This window comes from Crotalus tigris, unplaced genomic scaffold, assembly GCF_016545835.1.
Source record: "Crotalus tigris isolate CLP2741 ecotype Arizona unplaced genomic scaffold, ASM1654583v1 scf7180000024303.721469, whole genome shotgun sequence".
NCBI lineage: Eukaryota > Metazoa > Chordata > Lepidosauria > Squamata > Viperidae > Crotalus > Crotalus tigris.
Window position 1 is genome coordinate 672,888 of NW_024100475.1, and position 22,453 is coordinate 695,340.

The 22,453-nt window shown below is 41.7% G+C and overlaps 1 protein-coding gene across 3 annotated transcripts in view; it reads right to left on the reverse strand.

Annotated features, from left to right (window-relative positions):
• Positions 1-22,453, reverse strand: part of LOC120299621 (hephaestin-like) — a 67,994-nt gene that overhangs the window by 22,450 nt on the left and 23,091 nt on the right. For 2 of the 3 annotated variants that reach the window (XM_039324604.1, XM_039324603.1), the window contains exons 4-8: positions 20,938-21,069; positions 10,764-10,975; positions 7,718-7,871; positions 5,233-5,445; positions 4,296-4,509 (exon numbers count right to left, since the gene is read on the reverse strand). In XM_039324604.1, coding sequence (XP_039180538.1) covers positions 4,296-4,509; positions 5,233-5,445; positions 7,718-7,871; positions 10,764-10,975; positions 20,938-21,069 — 925 coding nt within the window. The remainder of the gene's footprint in view (positions 1-4,295; positions 4,510-5,232; positions 5,446-7,717; positions 7,872-10,763; positions 10,976-20,937; positions 21,070-22,453) is intronic. The other variant, XM_039324605.1, reaches the window with a different exon arrangement.

A 22,453-nucleotide genomic window follows, 5' to 3' on the forward strand; every position in this document is an offset into this window, starting at 1 on the left:
ACTGGTGTACACCGCTTAGAGAGTGCTTGCACTTAAAGCAGTATATAAGTCTCATAAATAAATAAATAAATAAATTTAAAATATAGATTGTTAGTAAGACCCTGTTTTTATAGAGCCGAGGTGGCGCAGCAGTTAGAGTGCAGTACTGCAGGCCACTTTAGCTGACTGTGTTCAGCAAGTCAGCGGTTCAAACCTCACCGGCTCAAGGTTGACTCAGCCTTCTATCCTTCCGGGGTAGGTAAAATGAGGACCCAGATTGTTGGGGGCAATGTAAATATATATATATACATTGCTTACTGGTGTACACCGCTTAGAGAGTGCTTGCACTTAAAGCGGTATATAAGTCTCATAAATAAATAAATAAATTTGCAAACGACAACAAGCTGGCAGGAATAGCCAACATTCCAGAAGATAGTCTCAATATACAGAAGGATCTTGAAAGACTTGAACACTGGGCCCTATCTAACAAAATGAAATTCAATGATGAAAAAAGTAAGGTTCCACATTTAGGCAAGAAAAATCAAATGAGCAAGTACAGAATAGATGGTACCTGGCAGTAGCATCAATAGCAGTAAGTGTGAGAGGGATCTTGGAGTTCTAGTGCAGCAGTCCCCAATCTTTGCAGCTGGGGAGAGGGGATGGTTCTGTGTGAGTGGCAGGTGTGAGTCCAAGCGCAAGCAGCTCCATTTGTATAAACAGCAGGCATACATGCCTGCCACTCACACAAATGGAGTTTCATGTGCAAGTGTGAGCACCTGTTGCTTGAGCAAGTGGAATTGCATGAATTTGCTCACCACACATGCGGCCTGGTTCCGAACAGGCCACGGCCCAGGGATTGGAGATGCCTATCCTAGTGGTTGTTGTTGTTAGTTGCGACCACATGGAAAACATTCCTCCAGGCCTTCCTGTCCTCTACCATCTTCTGGAGTCCATTTAAGCTCACGCTTAAGTGACTCCATCCAGCCACCTCATTCTCTGTCCTAGTGGACAATCAGTTAAATATGAGTCAACAGTGTATTGCAGCTGCCAAAAAGCAATGCAGTCATAGGCTGCATTAACAGTGGAATAGAATCAAGATCACGTGAAATGTCAATACCAATTTATAAAGTCTTGGTAAAATCACACTTGGAATATTGCATCTAGTTTTGATCCCCGTTGAGACTTTAGAAAGAGTGCAGAGAAGACTTCTGGTTTGCCAAGGTGGCTTCCATGGACATCTGGAAGGCGAACTCAATCTTCTGCGCCTTTCACTTCGCTGGGGGACCCTGGAAAGGGTCGAAAGTTGCCCTGTAGGGGCGACCAGCAAGGAGGGGATCTCCGTTGGATCGCAGGAGGGCAGTAGCCCTTCTGCTTGATCCAGAGCAGCCCTCCAAACTGGCAGACAAAAGACTGGCCATAGCAATATGGCTCGTCACTAGGCTGCAGACAGCCAAAGTCACACTTACCACCAGGCAATTTTAAAGCAGCGTGGATGAGACTGGGTGAGATCTATCTCTCTTAAATCCTAATTATTTTCTTTACCTGCATAAGCTGCCTAAAGTACTTTCCCCCCGTGGAGAGGGAAGGGAGATTTTTACCCCTTCCTCCAGAAACAGTGGCGACTGACTATCCAGGGGAGTTTAAAATGTTGAAAGAATAACTTGATTCTAATTGGAATTCTATTTTTTAAAGTTTGTGGACTAAAAGATTTTCTATGCTTACTGAAGATTGGGGTTTTTACTTATAAGAAAGAAGCAAAATCAAAAAGGTTATAAAAACTTTGGAATTAAAAAAAAAACTTTAAATGGCAGGGGCGACATCTTGTGGCTAAACCTGACACTACAATTTGTTATTGCTAAAAAGAGACTTGGCCAGCAGTCCAGACAATAGGTAAGATTTATGTAACCTTGAAACATTAGCTGAGAGAAGCCCAGCTGTGTTCCTCAGTCAGTGACAAAATCTTTCTTTTTGCATTCTCTGATTGTAAAGCCCTTAACTTAATACTCTACTAAGAGAATATGGATGAAGACCAGGAACAGATTCTCTCTATGTTGAAAGTAATTCATAAAACTATTCTGAGAGCCACTGACTCAAACATTGATTATAACTAAAAAATATACAGAATATAGCAGAAAAGGTGGAACAATTAAAGATATGACAGAAGATTCAACTGATCGACAAATACAATCAATGGAAAACCCAGAAAAAGGACTGACAATATGGAAAAAGGAAAAGACTTTCTACATAAATCAGAAGGAACCTGAGGATCAAGAAGAAGAACAGATTGAAGAGAAGATAAACAGTCTAGGACAACTATGTCGAGATGGAAAAATAGAGAGATTATTTGTTGGTCCTCTTAAAAAAATAATCTATCTCAAATAATCTATACAACAACACAGGGAGATTTGTTTGACGATTCAAAAGCACGGACATGGAAGAGGATTTGGCAAAGAAAGCAAGCCAGAATAAGACTGAAGAAAATTGGGGTTTTGACTTACTCATGAGAATTAAAATAGAATATATTCAAATAGCTAAGATGTGTATTTTGAATACTGGATACTGTTATGAGGTGAGATAAAGAAAACTGTGGCCATTTATAACTTAGAAGTATAAATATTAATAGTTAAGTTTGAACATTGATTTGTTCATAAAGGTTAAATGTAAAGATAATTAAGATATACATAAGCTAAAAATTAATCGATGAATGCAATATGTTTTTATGTAACGGTAATAAGAATTATTAGCTTAAATACGAGATAGTAGATATTAAGAGAAAAAGACAGGCAGTATTAAAGGTTGAAATAGGAGGAATTTTGGTTACCCAATTTAAGATACCTAGAAACTACCAGAAAATAAGAATATTATATTGTATAACTAATTGGTTGATGTAAGATGATGAGAACCCAAATAGATAAGATGTGTATTTTGAACCTTAGATCATATGATGAATTGAGATAAAGGGAATTGGGGTTATTTAAAACTTGGAAATTATAAATATCAACTATTACATACAAATATTAATGGGAAATCTAAAAATTGGGAAAAATTAGTCAGGACATTGATTGTCTAAAAAGACTGAATATTAATACAACTAGGATATGTATAAATTAAAAATTATTGATAAATGTAAGAAAGTTATTTTTGATTTAATCGATATAATAAGAATTATATTAACTTAAAGATGAGATGGTGGAGGACAGGAAGACCTGGAGGAACGTTGTCCATGGGGTCGCGATGGGTCGGACACGACTTCGCAATTAACAACAACAACAAAGATGAGACAGTAAATACTAAGGGGAAAAGAGAGGAAACTTTTAATGTAATAGTTTGAGATCTGTACTAAAGATATTTGTATGTTATTGAATTATTGAACAACTCAGCCACCACGTTGCTTTTCAAATATTCAAATGTAAAACTAGAAAACCAATAAAAAATTTCTAAAAAAAAAGAAAAAGAAAGAGTGCAGAGAAGAGCAGCATAGATGATTACGGGATTGGAGGCTAAAACATATGAAGAACCGTTGCTGGAATTGGGTATGACTAGTCTAACGAAGAGAAGGACTAGGAAGTGCCATGATAGCAGTGTTCCAATATCTGAGGGGCTGCCACAAAGAAGAGGAGGTCAACCTATTTTCCAGAGCATGACAGGACAAGACAAGAAAGTAACAGATGGAAACTCATCAAAGAGTGACCCAACCTAGAAGTAAGAAATTTCCCGAGAATGAGAAGAATTAACCAGTGGAATGACTTGCCTCCAGAAATTGTGGGTACTCATCACTGGAGGTTTTTATGAAGCAATCGGACAGCTATTTGTCTGAAATGATACAGGGTCTCCTGCTTGAGCAGGGGGTTGGACTAGAAGACCTCCAAGGTCCCCCCCCTTGCTGTTATTCTGTTAGAGCCACTAGATAATTGCTCACTTCTCTGTCAAATGAACTGTCAATAAGCTTTTGCTAATATTCAGGCAAAAATTGATCCTCCAGTAACTGAGGATCTACCAGCCTGAGACAACAGAAACAGCCCTTCGCCTTCTTTTGAGGAAAGTCCTTCAGCTCCTCATTGGTTCTTCTCCAGGCTAATTTTCTAGGGCTTCTTCTCGTCTCACTAACCAGCTTCCTTACCTTCCTCAGGATCATTCCCAATTGACCTACCTCTGACCTACAGTCTGGCCTATAAGTCTAATTGATTTAAACATATTTCAAGAGAATTCCCCCAAAACATATTTTTGCAAGAAGGATAGGAAAAGCATGATTGATTGCATCCCATTTCCTGGAAACAAGTCACCAGAAGCAGCTATTTCAGAAGCAGCACTGATACCTTTCCTCTCCAGAGTTGTTGTGCCTTTCAAATTCCCAGCTGCGGTCTGGAGCATAGTCCCACTCCACCTCCTCAGCCATGATGTAAAAGGTTCTCACTGTCCCATATTGTTGGTCTGGAAAATATGCCTTTTCCCCACACTGCCGAACAGAGTAACTGCCTCTCATTCCGTTCTGATAGTGGTTGCTTGTCTGACAGTAAACACCAAAAGTGCCTAGGAGGAGGCAAACAAAACTATGAGAAGACGTCCAGAATCAGGATGGGAGCAAAGTAACCCTGAAGTTTCTGTACCAGATGTGGGAAAGACAGATCTAAATTCATTTAGGTGTGGCAACAGGCCAATGTTTTTTAAACACTACATGTATGCATCTTCCACTTAAAGAAATAGAAAAAATTGCTTAAACTTTTCCAGGGATTGGGGACGGGGGCAGAAGCATTTTGATAACTTCTCAGATACCAGTTGTTGCCATGCTTGGAAAGCTCTCAAGAAGGGTTTGCTTGTTCTGAATTTATTGAGAGCAAATACAGGGTAGTAGTTAAGCTGTTGGATCATGACTCCAAAAACTTCAGTAAAAGTCTTCCCCCAAAGCTCACTTGGTAGACATGGGCATTTGATCAGTCCAACCAACAACACCAACCTCCTCCTCCCCCTTGTATGTTTCCTTGAGTTCCTAAACAGACAGGTACACTGTCTCTCAATAAGTAAATAAAATACTATCCATGTGTTTCTCAATTGACCACATTGCTCTACAGGTGTTAAGCTGTTTCCCTTCATCTTAAACTCAGTACGAAAAGGAGCTGAGATCAGATCTGGCAAGATCTAGAGCCTCTGGAAAGCCCAGCCCGTCTCCCCAAATATGGGGAGCTGTGCTTCAACACAATGTGAAGGGCCAAGTTTCTCGGTCCTGAGAGAGGGAAGTGAGGGGTAGGCCTTTACCTTGGTTATCAGGCTGCATGAGGGCTGTGGCGAAGGTGTGAGGGAAAAGACTGGTTGTATCTCGCCTCATCCCATTCATCAAGATGGTATTTCCTTGGAAAACAACCCCATGAATGTCAGTTTCACTGCCGAGGCCGAGCAAGTGCCAAGAAATGGTCTCTCCCTTGCACGTATCCAGAAGAGGCAAATTTCCAAAGAGGAATCCATTGATGGCTTCAATGCAAAAGGAAATAGGGAGAAATCATCAGTGAGCTCCGTTTTCAGGGGAGATTTTATCCAATGACAATTTGGGAATTCTCAAACTGAGTAGAAAGCAGGATTCAAAATCCAAAAAATCAAAAACTGTGAAAAAGTGGGAGGGGAGACAATTGCCAAATGCCTGAGCTGTGGCCCTCACAAGGGTTGTCTCAAAGGTGTTTTTTTCAAATGGTAACTGGGCTGTTTTTTCCTTGGGAAGAAAAAGAAGACATTTCGCTTCTCATCCAAGAAGCTTCATCGGTTCTGGCAGGATGGTGGGGGAAATAGAAAGCAAACAGCTGTGGGGCTGTATGCCTGCTTCCCTCCTTCCTGCTTACCAGTCCCTGCCTCTTTGTTTTGCTTTGCAGATGTTTGCCCATGGATGGCTCCACAACCTTCCCTCCCCCACCACACCATTTGATACTGATGCAGATCTTTCTGTTTTCTTTTTTCCCTTTATTGCTCTGATGCTGCAATAATCAAAGCAGTAGTTCTTCCTACATCCTCTCTAAGTCCACGGTAACTTGCTAGAAGCAAGGAAGAATAAATCGTTCAGCTTCCCAGAAGCAAAACAGCAAAACCTCTACATGGCAACTTAAAGATGTTAAAAAAATAAGGAAGAGGCTGTGAGCATGGGGTGGTATGCTTTGCCCAGTCTGGGCAGAAACTGAAATGATGCCCACTGGGAGATGGAGCAATGAGGTTCTAGAGAAGATGGACAAATGCCAGTGAAGATACTTCACTACCTTTATGGGCCATTGCTGGATCAACACCAAGATATTTAAAAATGGCAACTGCTGACAAGCCAAAAACAGGAGATCAGCCGCTCAGGATAAAATGATTGTCCAGGCGGTAGCCACAGTGTTGAGGCTGTTGCTGGCCTGGAACACAGAACTGGAGAACATCTGAAGGGATCTAAGACTCCTAAATCAAAGCAGAACGCCCCCTTGGTACATCTTTGTTCAACAGAAATCCATTCAAGCAATGAAAAGTAATATAGGTCTGGATTTCACTGCTGTAAGATGAAAACTTAAGCATTAATTGAGAAACTGGAAAGCAGAAAAAACAAGATTCCTAAATATTGGGATCTCCATATGCTGGATTTTAATTCCTATAATTTTCAGATAGGATGGGCATTAATGATGCTGGCTAGCAAGAATAGAAATCAGGTCAAGTGTAACAAAAAGAGGAGAGGAAGTCTACTGTTGACTACGAGCTCTATGAATTGTTTGTTTGTTTTTAATTTGCAGATTGTCATTGTAAAAGCAATAATGGAGAGAGCTGTTGCTTTCAAACTTTTCTTTGAAGGATGTGCTGAAACATTTCCTCAAGGAAAAGGATGAGGTCAACCTACACAAGCAACCATTCATCGTTGATTTGTTCAAGTATTTGCATCCCCCTCTACAAATTTGAGTTGCCATGATTAATACCTGAGAGTTATGAGCCTGTTTGATGAGTCAGACTCTGAACTGGAAGAGAATTGGGCTTGATAATTCCATTCTTGTCTTTTTGTACCCAGCAAGTAGATCAAAGATATGAAATGTGGCTCCTCAAAGGAAGAGGCAAGACTCAGGAGAACAGCCATGCCCTAGTCCTGCTATAAACTAAAGGATAACTTCAGGCAATTCTTTCTCAGTGAGTGCTGCCTCCAATTCCCTTACTGATCTCTGGACTGGTACAAGACTACACTCAGTTCTGATTCTTGGATTTATCTATACGGAAGTTTATTATTTTTATAAATAACTCAAGATGGTAAACATATATACCGTAAATGCCGGCGTATAAGGCGACTTCAGCGAGTGCTGAAATCAGCGCCAAAGACGGGGGTCGTCTTATACGCCGGAAATACTGGTAGTTTCCGGCGTATAAGACGATGTTCTAGGAATGGGCCCGGCTATAAAGACGGGGGTCGTCTTATACGCCGGGTCGCCTTGTACGCCGGCATTTACGGTAATACTCCCTCCTCCTATTTTTCGCCCAATAACAACTCTGTGAGATGGGCTGGGCTGAGAGACAGTGACTGGGCCAAAGTCAACCAAGGCAGACTAGAACTCACCGTCTCCTGGTTTCTAGCCTGGTGCCTTCACTACTAGACCAAACTTTGGCTTCTGAAGTGACATTGTTGTGTTTCCTGAGATCTCACAACCTTGAGCTGTGGTAAGAAATTGAGCTGCCATAAGACCTCCAACCTCCTACCCTGACTGCCTGATCCTTTGCTTTCATCCCCAAATTGGGCACATCGACATACCATGCATTCTATTGGACTCTTTGAAGACGTGATCCTCAAATAGTTCTTCTTTTCCCCATGTGTATTTCAGATACTTCCGATTTGTGTTCAGATACCAGCTTAGGTTTTCATTAAACACACCAAACAAAAGGTAAAACTCTTTATCAATGCCTTTCTAGGAAACAACACAGAGGATATCAGGTTTTGGAATACTTAGAATCTGATTGGATAACCAAGGAGATAGTCTACTTTGCTATTTCAGCTAGCTCAGCAGAGGGAGGGAAGGAGAGAAGACAGTAATTTCTTTTGTAGCTTAGAGTTATGAAGAGGTGAGAGGCAGCAAAACATGTAGGAATAAAAAGTGAGAAACTATTAAAACAGCAGGACAATTTCCACGGGACATGCTGTGTAACAGAGTCCTATTAAATTATTAAATTCTATGGTGAGAACAGAAAAGCAGTAAAATACTTAATAATTTATTATTGTGTTTTCATTTAATTTTGTTTTCTTAAAGAACCTGTCTGAAATGGTATTAGATGACCTCCAAAGTCCTTCCAACTATTATTATTATTATTGATCATTGCAGTCAGCCGGATGTTCAGACTGGATTTGGCATTTTGTCTACCTATCGAGTCCTTACCCAGGACCTGGGATAGGCAGATGTGGAAGTTTGATGGTATTACAGATATTGTCGCAGGATGGAAGCAGTTCCTAATAAGGCTGCCTTTTGTAATTGACTAACAGCGAATTTGTCAATGCCAATGGTGTTCAAGTGGTGCTCCAGTTGTTTTGGGATTGCACCCAAGGAGCCTATGACTATTGGTACTACCCTTGCTTGCTTTTGTCACAGTCTTTCTATTTCTATTTGTAGGTTTTTGTATTTTGTTATCTTCTCCAGTTCTTTCTCGTCTATTCTGCTGTCTCCAGGCACTGCTACGTCCACTATCCAGACTTTTTTGTCTTTCTTATCGACAATTGTTAAGTCTGGGGTGTTATGTTGCAGGTGCTTGTCTGTTTGAATTCTGAAGTCCCAGAGCAGTTTAATTTTATCATTTTCTATGACTTTCTCTATTTTGTGATCCGACCAGTTTTTGCTTACAGGCAAATGATATTTTTTGCAGATCTTCCAATGCACCATTGTTGCTACTTTGTCATGCCGCTGCTTGTAGTCAGTCTGTGCAATCTTCTTGCAACAGCTTACCAGGTTATTACCAGGTTATTACCAGGTTGTTGTTGTTGTTGTTGTTGTTGTTATTATTATTATTATTATATGCAACTGTGCTTTGTAAGAACTGTATAAAAAAGCAGTGGGGTGCAAGCTTTGGGACATTTTTCCTGCCCCTCTTCATTGGCTCAAATAAAGCTCCTAATATCTACTCTGGCCTGTGTTATCGGTTTTGCATATTGGGCCCAGCAAGCCTGGTTGGGACAACAATTGACTAATCATCAGCTAATCCACACACAAAAAAGTGGAAGAAATCAGGACTATAAAATTTATATAAAATATAAAATTGTGTCACAAAGCTAAAATGGGGATGTTGGTATAAAGGGTGGGACTGCAGCTACTGTTTTAATACATGCTGTAAGCCATGTGTGTGTGTGTGTGTGTGTGTGTGTGTTGCTTTGGCCTATCACCTGTGGTAAATACAGCAATTCTGTGTTGGTTTAGTATATTGTGGCGTCTCAAAATTGGCTCAGACCTCTGACCTCCTTCACCTAACAGTGGCCCCAGGGAAGCCTCTGAAAAGCCACTAACAGGGCAACATGGAGCAATGGCACCTATAGGCACTCCTCACTTAAAGACCAGTCAATGACCCACTCCTCAAAAGGTCCTCATAATCGGGTTCCAGTTTTGTCGGCCACCAACCCCTCCATGGTCAACTACCTCATAGTTCCCTACGTCCGGTTAGATCCCACAGGCTGGGCCTCCTTCAGGTCCCGTCGGCCAAGCAGTGCCATTTGGCGGGGCTGCGGAGGAGGGCTTTCTCTGTGATGGCGCCCACGTTTTGGAACCAGCTCCCCCCGCAAATTAGGACCGCTCCCACCCTGTTGGTTTTCCATAAGCTGCTTAAGACCTGGCTTTTCCGGCAGGCCTGGGGTTTATAAAATCTGACCCCTGGATGTTCTTGTACTGTTTATTTTGTTATGTTTTATGTGTTTTTTATTGTTAGCCGCCCAGAGTCCTCCGGGAGTGGGGCGAGTTATAAATTTTAAAAATAAATAAATAAATAAATGATCACATTTTGGGCAACTGGCTTACATCTATGGTTATTTACTATGTTTCAGGATCATGTGATAGCAATTTTCAGAATTTTTTTGCATTTCTTGTATTTACTTCTGGTTTCTGGCAAAAAAATGCCCATTGGATAAAATGGATTCATTTAATAACTGCTGTGTTCACTTAAAGACCACAGCAAAAAAAGTGACCTGCTTAATAACTGCCATGACTCATAGACCTAATTCTGGGCTTAATTATGGTCATTGAGGACTGCCTTTAGTTAACTTCCCTCTGGATACCGACATTTAATTATTTAATTATAAAACTCTCCGATGGCAGAATTAATAATTCTATCTTGTTATTAAACTGAGCTAAGACCCCACCACTTAAATAACTTAGAATATTAATTTATTGCACATGTGTGTGCATATCAACAATTTTTATTATGCACCAGCGGATAGATCTAAATTTATAAAGCAAAGCCGTCGTTTTTGCACTAGGAGGAAGTTTTTACAGCAACTAGAAAGAAGGCAGAAAAAATATTATTCAGTTATTATCCACAAATAGTCAGGTTGGTTTACAGCATGCTTTTTTAGCTACTGGCTAATAATATTTGTAGATATAAGTTGGGATTCAACACATCTGCCGAACAGATGTAGCTGGGGAAGATGGGTCTGCCCCGAAAGCAAATCCGGCCCTGAGGCCTCCCCAGCCCTGACAATGCATGCCAGTGCTGAACTGGGACTCTTGCATCCAAAACAGATGCTCTGCCTTTCATTTACAACTCTTCCCTCACAGGTTGCATGATTTCTCCACTTGAGATAGGCACGATCAAACAAGACAAAGTACCTGCTTATTTCTCTCATTGAGCGTGCCAGGCCTACAGATGAGTAAGGGTCCCACTAAGCCAGAATTGGTGTCTCTTGTGGGATCCACCTCAGAAGAATACATCCAGGTCAGGCAAGGAGGGTCTGAGGCTGTGGGGCCAACATCTGGTGGTAGCACCCAGATATATGTGAAGTTGTTAAATGGCTTGATGGACACTCCATTGTTGAGTAGGCCTTTAAAATGAAGGGGAAAAAACCAGTTATTTGTACATTTTCAGTCACTAGTCCATCAAATCATCTCATAGAATGCACTGTGGGAACAGATGTTCCTGGCTGTTTCCAACTATGGGCATATCACCCTGTACAAAATGGCTATCATGGAGAGGGAGTACCTGGATATGTCTGCCAAGACAATAATCACTAATCATTGCAATATCCATTTACTGGAAGGCAAGGGTTATGTTAGCTTAATTTCCAATTTAACCTTCCTTGGGGGGAAGCAAAGGTAGACTTATTTTCAAAGGAAGTGTTGGGTTGCAACCACCAGTCATTGTTATGTTCAGAAGTTCTCAGAAGGGCTAATGAAATAAGGCAGATTAAGTGTCAGAATCCATTTATATTTCATTTATATCTATCTCCTCTGATCTAAAACCAAATCTCCCCTTCCCCTGGATTCTGCCATACTCCCATGTGGGGGGGGGATACGCCTGCGGGGTTATGACTTTCACTTCCTCTATTTCCTACAATGTAACCTTTTGTTTATTGCTGCTGGGTCTGTTGCCCATTACATTGTAACAAATTGCCTCCTGCACTATGCATCTTTCTGAACTTTCTTCTCTCTAACCTGGCAGTTAAGAAAGCGGGGGGAAGAAATACAAACACCTGGAACCTGGCTTATTTCTCTGGTCTCAAAAGGAGGTGTGAAGAGCTGTGGAACATTGTACTAGGAGCCAGACTGATGTTATTTTCCCTTTCCCATGATGGACTTAACACCTGGGGATTGGCCGGTCTGAATTGTCCGGATGAACTGTGGGATGGGGTTTGCTTAGGACCCTTTAAAGTATCGATCTGTAAAGAATCCCTCAGATCCTGTCTATTATGCCTGCTATCAACTACTCTTAATAAAAGTTCCTGTTGAAAGAAATTGTTTCCAAGAGTTCTGCTTTCTTAAGATGTTGGATTAAAGTGGGTCCTTACATTAAGAATGCATCCGGTGGTGACGGCCGCGCCGATGGCGGCTTTTTTCAGCCGTCCGCCCTGGGATGTGTCAAAGCCAGCTGAGACAGTGAGCAACAGCTGTGTTGCGGCTTGGAACCTCTCTCCCTGGGCGAAGGGGAGGAGGTGAGCTTTCCTCAGATAGTGGTAGAGCTCCCCGAGACCCCAAAGTTTTTTTTTTGGTGGTCGGAGGGTGAGAGCTCCCACAGAGTCTGAGGTGTTCTCCACATTCCAGGATGCCTTTGCCCTGATTTTCTCCAGGGCAAAGCTAGACGCTGCTTCCACATCTGCGCTTAAAATGAATTTGTGAGTAAAATTTAAAGCAGACAGAGCTAACCAGGAGAGATTAAAATGGGGATTATTTCGAGACTTTAACTCTAGAAAAGAATTTATCTTCTCCTTTCTTCAATTAAGAGTGGTGAAAAATGTCGCTGAGATGTTGATTCTTCGAGTGAACGGACCGGAACTTCTATTTGGAACAATGTAACAGATTTTGTATTTATATAAATTGCAAGAATCTTCTTTTTTTCTTTTAAGAGGGCTTTTGTCTTTTTTCCTCCCCTTTTTTTCTTTTTTCTTTTGGGTATTTGTTGATTTTATAAGATTTTAGCAGACTTTTTAACATGGTCTTAAAAATAAAATGGCTTCAAAGCGTCTCGGAGCTTCTGTTGTTTCTAAAGCCTCGATCTTCCCGGTAATGCAGACAGCTCAGCAAGCTAAGTTTAAGTTACCACCACCTTCTCTATCGTCATCAGCATGTATACTTAAAGATTTACAGGATGCCTTGGGAAAAAAGGCACGACAGATTAAAGAAGAGATGGAGGAATTTTTTGAAAATAAAATCAGGAAACTGAGAGAGGACATAGCGTGTCAGAATCCAATTATATTTCATCTCTAGTTATCAATTATAGAAAACCCCATTTCTGCCTGGATCCTAGAGAAAGCTATTGACCTGATGAAGAGAACTCTCAGCTCCCTAGGAGAGGAGAATCCTGAGCCCTATGGCCGCTCCTGGAGCCGCAAAGGGAGAGACACCGAGGGGGAAGTGGAACCTGCAGCCCCGGGGACATCTTCTGATCCAGCAGTCCCCACCCCCTACCGAACCACAGATGCCAATCTGGATGGAAGACACTACCACCAACAACAGAGGCACCGATCCATTCCAACACGTCCGCCGTTGGAGGTGAAATTCAAAGGGGAGCCAACACGCTTGGGGTTTTTCCTAACCCAAGTCCTCAGCTACATGGAGGAATACGGGCAGGACATCCCCAGCGACAAAGCCTGCATCCGGATCGTGGATGGACCGGCTGCAGATTGGGTGGTAAACTTGCATGACTCCAATGCCCCAGACTCAGCAACTTCAATCGTTTCATGTCCTCTCTGAGAAGACAATTTGAAGACCCCCCTGGCTGATCGCAAAGCCCATGAAAGGATAAAAATGATGAGGAAAGGCAAACGCCCGGTGGCCGAATACATGCAAGAATTCCGGGCCATTGCCAGCAAACTGTACTGGCCAGAAGACATCCTCCTTAGCCATTTCAAAGACGGACTAAATAATGATCTATATGACAATTGCCTGCCCCAAGGGGACCCACACCAACTTGAGGAATGGTACATCTTGGCAGAGGAAGCAGAGATCGACATATTGAAAAGTCACCGCCGAGGAAAACAATGGAGCCGCTCCCCGTCTGAGTTGACACACGAACTAGTGAAACCACCGGCTACAGCCAAGAAACAAATGGGGTGTTTCAAGTGCGGAAGAGAAGGGCATTGAGCTGTAGAATGCCGCTCCAAAGCCCCCCAGCACAACCCAGACAGATACCCAATCAGCAAATCCGGAAAGTCTTCAGCTAAGCCAAAAGAAACTGCCATGAGAATGATGGAAATTGCAGAACCCCCCACTTCTGCTCACCAAGGGGAAAGAACTCCAGCCTACACCACAGGGCCGGTGGATGCCTCAGATGACAGCTCGGAGGGCGAACCCCTGGTAAGTGGACACAGCACACCCATCCTCAAGACAGTGACTATATTAATCCCCCCCCATGCCCGAAGCTGTGAAGGTGAAAGCCTTAATAGACTCTGGCTGCACTCGCTGCCTCATTAGCCCAACACTAGTGGGGAATCTGGGCATCCCATCGAGGAGACTGGAACAACCAATCTTATTTGGCCAGTTAGATGGATCCATAGCAGGGGGGGTGCCAGCTACCCTAGCCACTCTACCAATACACCTCTCCCTGGGCAAACACGAGGAGGACATAACATTTGTGGTGACCCCAGGCATGGAATGCCCAATGATCCTAGGGATGGAATGGTTAAAAAAATGGAACCCCTGGGTAAATTGGAGGACGACAGAAATCAAATTCCCGAAGGGGGACCCCATGGACTTAAAATCCCAAGGGGGGCTACCAGAATCAAGAATAGAAAAAGCATCCATGGGAGAGGAAAAGGGACTAACAGAAATACCAGAGGAATACAGAGACCTTGCTGAAGTTTTCAGTGAGGAGAGGGCGAATGAGCTCCCCCCCCCACCGACCCACAGACTGCACCATTGAATTCAAGCCTGGGGCAAAACTCCCGAAGCCCACATTATACTCCATGAGCCCAAAGGAGAAGGATGAAATGGAAAGATTCATTAAAAAAAACCTAGAGAGAGGTTTCATTGAGCCAGCCAAGCCTAAAGTGGCTGCCCCGGTCCTTTTTAGAGAGAAGAAGGACGGCTCTTTACGTTTATGCGTGGATTATAGGGCCCTGAATACAATCAGTGAAAGCAACCTATACCCGCTGCCCCTCATGAAAGACATGCTGTCACACCTGTCGAAAGGGAAAATTTTTTCTAAACTAGACTTAAGGGAAGCTTACTATCGAGTAAGAATCAAGGAAGGGGACGAATGGAAGACTGCATTTAACTGCCCCATGGGGTGCTATCAATTCAAAGTCTTGCCATTTGGATTACAAGGGGGCCCTGCAGTCTTTATTCAATTAATCAATGACGTTCTAAGGGAGCACCTGTTTAAGGGGGTCCTTGTTTACTTGGACGACATTCTTATCTTCACCGAAATAAAAGAGGAACATGTCAACTTTGTCAGAGTGGTTTTAAAGAAGCTGCGAGCTGCCCACCTATATGCCAAACTCTCAAAATGCGAATTCCACCAGGAAAGGATAGACTACCTAGGTTACCGCATATCCCCCCCGGGCATTGAAATGGACCCAGAGAAGGTCAGAGCAGTATTAGATTGGGCACCACCCCGCACAAGAAACCAACTACAAAGTTTCCTGGACTTTGCAAAATTTTACCGCCAATTCATCCCCTCATTTGCCCAGATAGCCTTGCCCCTCATTAACTTACTAAAAACAAAGGGGGCATCCTCAGTAAAACCTAGCCAGCCACTAACATGGACAATGGAGTGCCAAGCAGCGTTTGAGATACTAAAGAGATTTTTTTCTGCCGAACCAGTACTAAGACACCCAGACATGGACAAGCCCTTAGTAATACAGGCAGATGCAAGTGATGTGGCAGTGGGGGCTGTTCTATTACAAGAAAATGATGATGGAGTATTGCAACCCTGTGCACATACATCCAAGAAACTCACGGAAACAGAACAGTGCTGGCCCGTATGGGAGAAGAAGGCATATGGGATACGTTGGGCATTACTCACGTGGCGACAGTTCCTGGAAGGCAACAAAATCCCCTTCCAGGTGTGGACTGATCACAAAAATTTGGAAGCCCTGAAAACACCCAGGAAACTCAATCCCAAAACAAGCCCGCTGGTCCCAACATTTTCACCAGTTCCAATTTAAGCTCAAACATTTACCAGGGAGAAAGAACTTCCTGGCAGATGCACTATCTCGCATGCCTCAATATAACAGCGCACGAACCACAGACTCTAGACCAATAATGGCAGAGTCACAACTGGCAGCACCAGTAACCACAAGAACCCAAGCTAAATTAAAACCACAACTGGACAGCCAAACTGGAATTGAATTCCAGAAAAGTTTGGAAACAGATGAATGGTTCCAGAAAAACAAAAATGTGTGCACAATGAGAGACGGGTTGCCTTGGGTAGGGGAAAAGTTATATATACCAACAACTCAAAGAGTCACTTTCATGCAACTTTGCCATGACATAAAATCAGCAGGGCATTTTGGATTTGTAAAAACTTTACACTTAATTAAATGGCAATTTTGGTGGCCATCAATAAAAAAGGACACAGAAAGTTATGTAGCCAGTTGCCCAAAATGTGCCACTGCAAAGAGCTTGCAAGGGAAATCACCAGGACTATTACAAACAGTGGCAAATCCCTTAACCCCCTCGAAATAAATAGCCATGGATTTTATAGTGGAATTGCCAGAAAGCAATGGGAATTATGTTGTCTGGATAGTCACGGACTTGTTTTCCAAACAGGTGCACTTTATCCCTTGCCAAAAGATTCCCACTGCAAAAGCCTTAGCAAAACTTTTCATCCAGCACATTTACAGATTGCATGGGGCACCCCAACGCATCATCTCTGACAGGGGGGTGCAATTTACGTCTGCATTTTGGAAGGAATTTTTATCCCTCTTAGGAACCACTCAGGGACTGACATCTAGCCATCATCCACAATCAAATGGGGGGCTGAAAAAATGAACTTCATACTTAAGCAATATTTAAGATGTTTTCTTAGTTTCCAGCAGATTGAGTGGGCAGACTTACTCCCTTTTGCAGAAGTTGCCTACAATAATGCAGTCCACTCCAGCACAGGTTACACTCCTTTTCAAATAGCCACCGGTCAAAGTTTCAACCCCATGCCAGAATTAACCCCAAACGAACCAACGATCCCATCACTGAAAGAATGGATGGGAAAACTACAAAACACCTGGCCAATAGTTAGAAAAGCACTAGATGAAGCTAGGCAGGCATACAAAGCACAAGCCGATAAAAAAAGGGTTGAGCCTACACCATTCATTATATGTGAAATGGTGTACCTATCTACAAAATACCTAAAGTCCCTACAACCCTGTAAAAAACTTGGACCAAAATATATAGGGCCTTTTCCAATTAAAAGAATCATAAACCCAGTAACAGTAGAATTAGAATTACCAAAAAATCTCAGGCAAATATACCCAATTTTTCATTGCAGTTTGCTGAAAAGAGAGCATCAGTCAGCTTTACGACCAAAAATCCCCCCACCACAACCTCCACTCATGGTAGAGGGCGAACAACACTTCGAAATAAAGGAAATCCTAGACTCTAGGAGATATCATGGAGCCACTCAGTACCTAGTTGCCTGGAAACACCTCCCTGCCTCACAAAACGAGTGGGTCCATAAACGTCATGTCAGAGCCCCAAAGCTATTAAAAAAGTTTCACACGGAGTATCCTAACAAGCCTGACTAACTTTTATACCTGTTTTGTTTTCTTTCAGGTGGATCTCTCTTATTTTTGAGGGGGCCGGATGTCAGAATCCAATTATATTTCATCTCTAGTTATCAAATATAGAAAACCCCAATTCTGCCTTCTCTGGATTCTGCCATACGAGGAAGAGAAGGGGGTGAACAAAGGGGCTTTATGGCCCTCACTTCCTTCAGTATACTCCAAAGGAACTGAATGTGTGTATTGCAAAAGAACTAACCATAAGAATGGGGCCATTGCCTTTCATGTAGTTTTCTTTGAAGTCTCCATCCAGCCGGGCAGTAATGAAAAGGAGAGGAAGTGTAATGCCTGAGACTGTCGCTGAGAGAGGGTTTTGATTGGGTGGGGCTACTGAGGAACCCCTTAAAACCTTGAATTGGAGAGCTTGGACCCCAAGTCCTGTCTAGAACGCCTGCAACCATTTTCACTTAATAAAGGATTCATTTTGGAAGAATTATTCCAAGAGTTCTGTCCTCTTAAGATGCAAAGTGGGGTGGGTCCTTACAGTCAGCTTTACGGCCAAAAATCCCCCCCCACCTCCAATCATGGTAGAGGGCGAACAACACTTCGAAATAAAGGAAATCCTTGACTCTAGGAGATATCATGGAGCGACTCAGTACCTAGTTGCCTGGAAACACCTCCCTGCCTCACAAAACGAGTGGATCCATGAACATCATGTCAGAGCCCCGAAGCTATTAAAGAAATTTCACATAGCGTACCCTAACAAGCCTGACTAACTTTTATACCTGTTTATTTTCTTTCAGGTGGATCTCTCTTATTTTTGAGGGGGCAGGATGTCAGAATCCAATTATATTTCATCTCTAGTTATCAGTTATAGAAAACCCCATTTCTGCCTTCTCTGGATTCTGTCATACAATGAAGGGAAGGGGGGTGAACAAAGGGGCTTTATGGCTCTCACTTCCTTCAGTATACTTCAAAGAGACTGAATGTGGGTAGCACCAAAAAGGCCTAATCATAACAAAGGGGGCTATTACCTTTCATGTAGTTTTTTCTGAAGTCTCCATCCAGCCGGCAGTAAGGAAAAAGGGGGTGGAAGTGTAATGCCTGAGACTGTCGCTGGAAGTAGGGGGTGATTGGGTGGGGCTACTGGGAAACCCCTTAAAACCTTGAATGGGAGAGCTTGGACCCCAAGTCCTGTCTAGAACGCCTGCAACCATTTTCTCTTAATAAAGTATTCCTGTTGGAAGAATTATTCCAAGAGTTCTGTCTTCTTAAGATGCAAAGTGGGGTGGGTCCTTACATAGTGTTTGTGTTTCAAAAGTGTGTTGGTCATATAGATCATCTGGATGATCATATTGATGATGTGGAAAATTTTGAAAAACTGGAAGATCAAATTGACAAAGTAGAAAATAAGGTGGAAATAATACAGAATGAAATTACTATGTTACAATATAGAAATATGGAATTTGCTTTAAGAATAAGGGGAATGAAGGAAAACACGCAAGAGGTGGTAAAAGATATAGCTTTCATTTTGGGGGCTGGGCCTGAAGAAATACTGAGAGAGATGGAAAAAGTTTTTAGGGTTAACTCAAGGGTTGCGAGGCAGAGGAATTTGCCACGAAACGTGGTTATTTATTTTTCTAGGACAGTGGTTCTCAACCTGTGGGTCGGGACCCCATTTGGGGTCGAACGACCATTTCCCAGGGGTCGCCAAACAACGCAGCCCGCCATTTTTTCCCCCTTTTCCTTAGCTGTGCTACCCCCTTTTATTCTATTGGCTTTTGAAAGCCAATAGAATAGACTCTCTTGAATAGAGTCTAATTCTATTGGCTTTCAAAAGCCAATAGGAAGTGTCCAGGCTGTCTCTGCCCTGCTGAGCCCGCCAAAAGTCCCATTCTGCAAACAGTGCTGCACCAGTTGAGTAGTCCTCGACTTACGACCGGTTGAGTAGTCCTCAACTTACGACCGGTTGGGGGTCGCAGCATTAAAAAGGTTGAGAACCACTGTTCTAGGAGATCATTTCGTAATGAAATTTTACAGGCTTTTCATAAGCAGAGATTTCAAATTGCAGCTCAAGATGTTATAATTTTAAAAGAAATACCTTCAAAAATTCTTAGAAAAAGAAAGGATTTTGCTTTTTTGGTTGATGAGCTCAAAAAATGACAGGTCCGGTTCAGATGGGAGATACTGGCTGGAATAGTGGTGAATTATGCGGGGATATATTATAAACTTAATACAATTTCAAAGGCGAAAGATTTTTATATTTCTGTTTTGAAGGCGGGCTCTCCATCATCTTCACGATCTGAGATAATAGAAGATAAGTTGGAAGAGCAGCCAGTTGAAGGTGATATGTTATTGGATATAGGAGACATACAGGCTGAACCTCTGCAGCAGTCTCTTGAGACAGAAGATTTTTTAAAGGAACAGAGAATGACTTGTGCAGCTTATAGATGTAAAGTAAAAGAACAGCAGAAGACGGATGTTGGAATAAAGAAAAGGAAATGATGAACTTTTGTAGTAGTTTTTTGAGATAGAAGATGTTTTAAAGGAATAGTGAATGATTTGTGTAATATGTAGATGTAAAGAAAAAGAACAATAAATGTTAGTTTAGCTGATAGTTTGATTTAGTATGTTTTAAAGGAATAGTGAATGATTTGTGTAGTATGTAAATGTAAAGAAAAAGAATAACAGAAGGTGTTGATTTAGTGGAAAAGTTTAAATATTTGGGAGTATATATATTATAAATTTTTAATTTAAAGTGAAAAATAATTATGAGATATTATGGGTAAATGTGTAAAAGAATTTAAATTTAAATGATCTCTGTTGGTGAGAATTTTAGTGATTAAGATGAATGGTTTGCTGAAACTTCTTAAGTAGTAGGGTATTAATAGATTTTCACAGGGGCAAAAAGCAAAGAGTCAAGTTTATCAAATATAAGTTTGTTGGTTGGGTTATATTGGAGGGAAAATTTTGTGTTTATTATGGATGAATGGTTGTTTAAAAGAAATATACACCTCAGCGAGGAGAAGATGGATAAATTACATGTAGAGTAAATATGAGTTAGAGTAGATATGGGTTTAATAAGTTATGTAGATTATGAATATTTTTTAGTTTTCAATCTGGAAATGCTTATATTGTTATTTTTTTTTTGTATTTGAGTTAAAGTACATTATTGATTTTATTATTTATATAGTTGGATAAGTTTATTTAGAATTTGTTTGTTTATTTGTAACCCTGTAACCAGCTCTGGGAAGTGAGGGGGGAGGGAGGGGGTTATTTCAGGGGGAGATATTGTTAAAAACTTGTATAAAACTTTTCAATAAAAAAAAGAATGCAAAAAAAGCAGCTTTTAAAGCAGGAAGGAGCAGAAGCCTTCCACAACTTGGCTTCCTTCACCTCCCATAATCCATAGCCGTCATAAAGGTTGGAGAAGACTCTTGTAAGGTTGCCAGTGTTCCAAATGAAGGCTTCCTATAAAACTGCTTCTGTATAACTGGAAACAGCTTGTTTCTTAGCCCAAAAACATAATTTGCTTGACTTATTTACTGACTGAAAGGATTACACCTGTTTATATATGTGTTTCATTCTGGAACAGATTAAAAACTGAGCAGAAAGAGGTTAGAAGAACAAACCGTCCTGGTATGGGCCTTCTTCCCACATCTTCCTGTATAAGCCGCCATGGGGCTGGATGCTGAAAGGAAACGAGGCTTTGTTGGCAAAGGTCACTTGAATAGTGTCGCCTACTTCAGCTTTCATCACTGGACCTGCAGGGGAAAAGAGAGGAGAGGCTGGATGAGCCACAACCACAATGGAACCAGCTTCAGCGAACCTAGATAAATCTGGGTAGCAAAGAGAAACATCTTGACCCTAGAGTACCACGGCCCCCAGAGTCACCCCAAAGCTTTTGGTGGGGCTCCCAAAACACGCTAACATTGCCTTCAAATTGTCATGTTCAATGTGATAAAAAGGGGGAAATAGAAAGGATTAGACATTGACAAGAGGCATCTTAATTTATTTTAATGCACAGGTGTCCAATCAGCAGCTCAGGAGCTGCATGTGGCCCTGGACAGCTAGCAATGTGACCTCACGAGATTATAAAAAATATTAAAAAATAAAAGAAGTTTCTTATTTTATATATATATTAACTATATTATATATTTTATATGTAGCCCAGGACAATTCCTCTTCACTCAACTTGGCCCAGAGCAAGACAAAAGGTTGGACAATCATGTTTTAATGGATGCAATTTGATAAGAGATAATTTGAAATTATTTTATTTACTTTTTTGTCCTGACCTGATCAGCTTTCTTGAGTGAGATCCCCAGTTTATCTTTCAAATATCAAGTGCAATTCAAAAACTTCCCACCTCCCCAAATTATTCATCTGACCCCCAAAAATCTAAAAAATAATTCTGCATCTGCTTTGGTGGCTCCCAAAAGCTTATGTTATGGTAACATTCATTTTAAGTTTTGAGTTTACAGAGCTCTAGCTGGCTGGTTTTTATTTTCAATAAAAACAATTCAATCAAAAGTCGTCGGCTGAGGTCCAGAAACCACCAAAATAACACATTAGCAATAAACACAAAATATTAGATGTTATTTAAAACATTAATTAAGGAGGAAATTCAGAATGAAAGCCCCTATCTTACAAGGTTTAATAATATCTTTCAAAACAGAAAAGTTGAGTTAGAGAAATTAAGCACGAACAAGGACATTCAGTGGGCTAGAATTCTTCCAAATTGCAGGGACATGGGCAAGATGGTGGCCTGGTGGAACTTTGACTGCACCATCTTGGCTGCCATCTTAACATTTTGACCACAACTGCCAACACTGCTACAGAATCATGCCAGTACCTCCTGAATCTGTTGCAAAAACTTTTCGCAGGATTGGATCACCCACTTCCTTTCCTGGCTGTGATCTCCCACTTCCTTGGATTTGGGAGAAACACTGCTTGGAACTGTCACCCTCCTCTCAAACACAAGCAAAGTGAGTGTCAGACTAACCCAGTCAGCCCCCCCCTCAAGAAAACAAGACTCTCCATTAAGTTGAATCAAAAGAACTTTTACTGAATAACTGGATGCAATAAAGTCAGGCGGAATCTGAAAGTGCCACGCAAAGCACAAAGTGATTCTTTTGGTTTCCCAGTTTC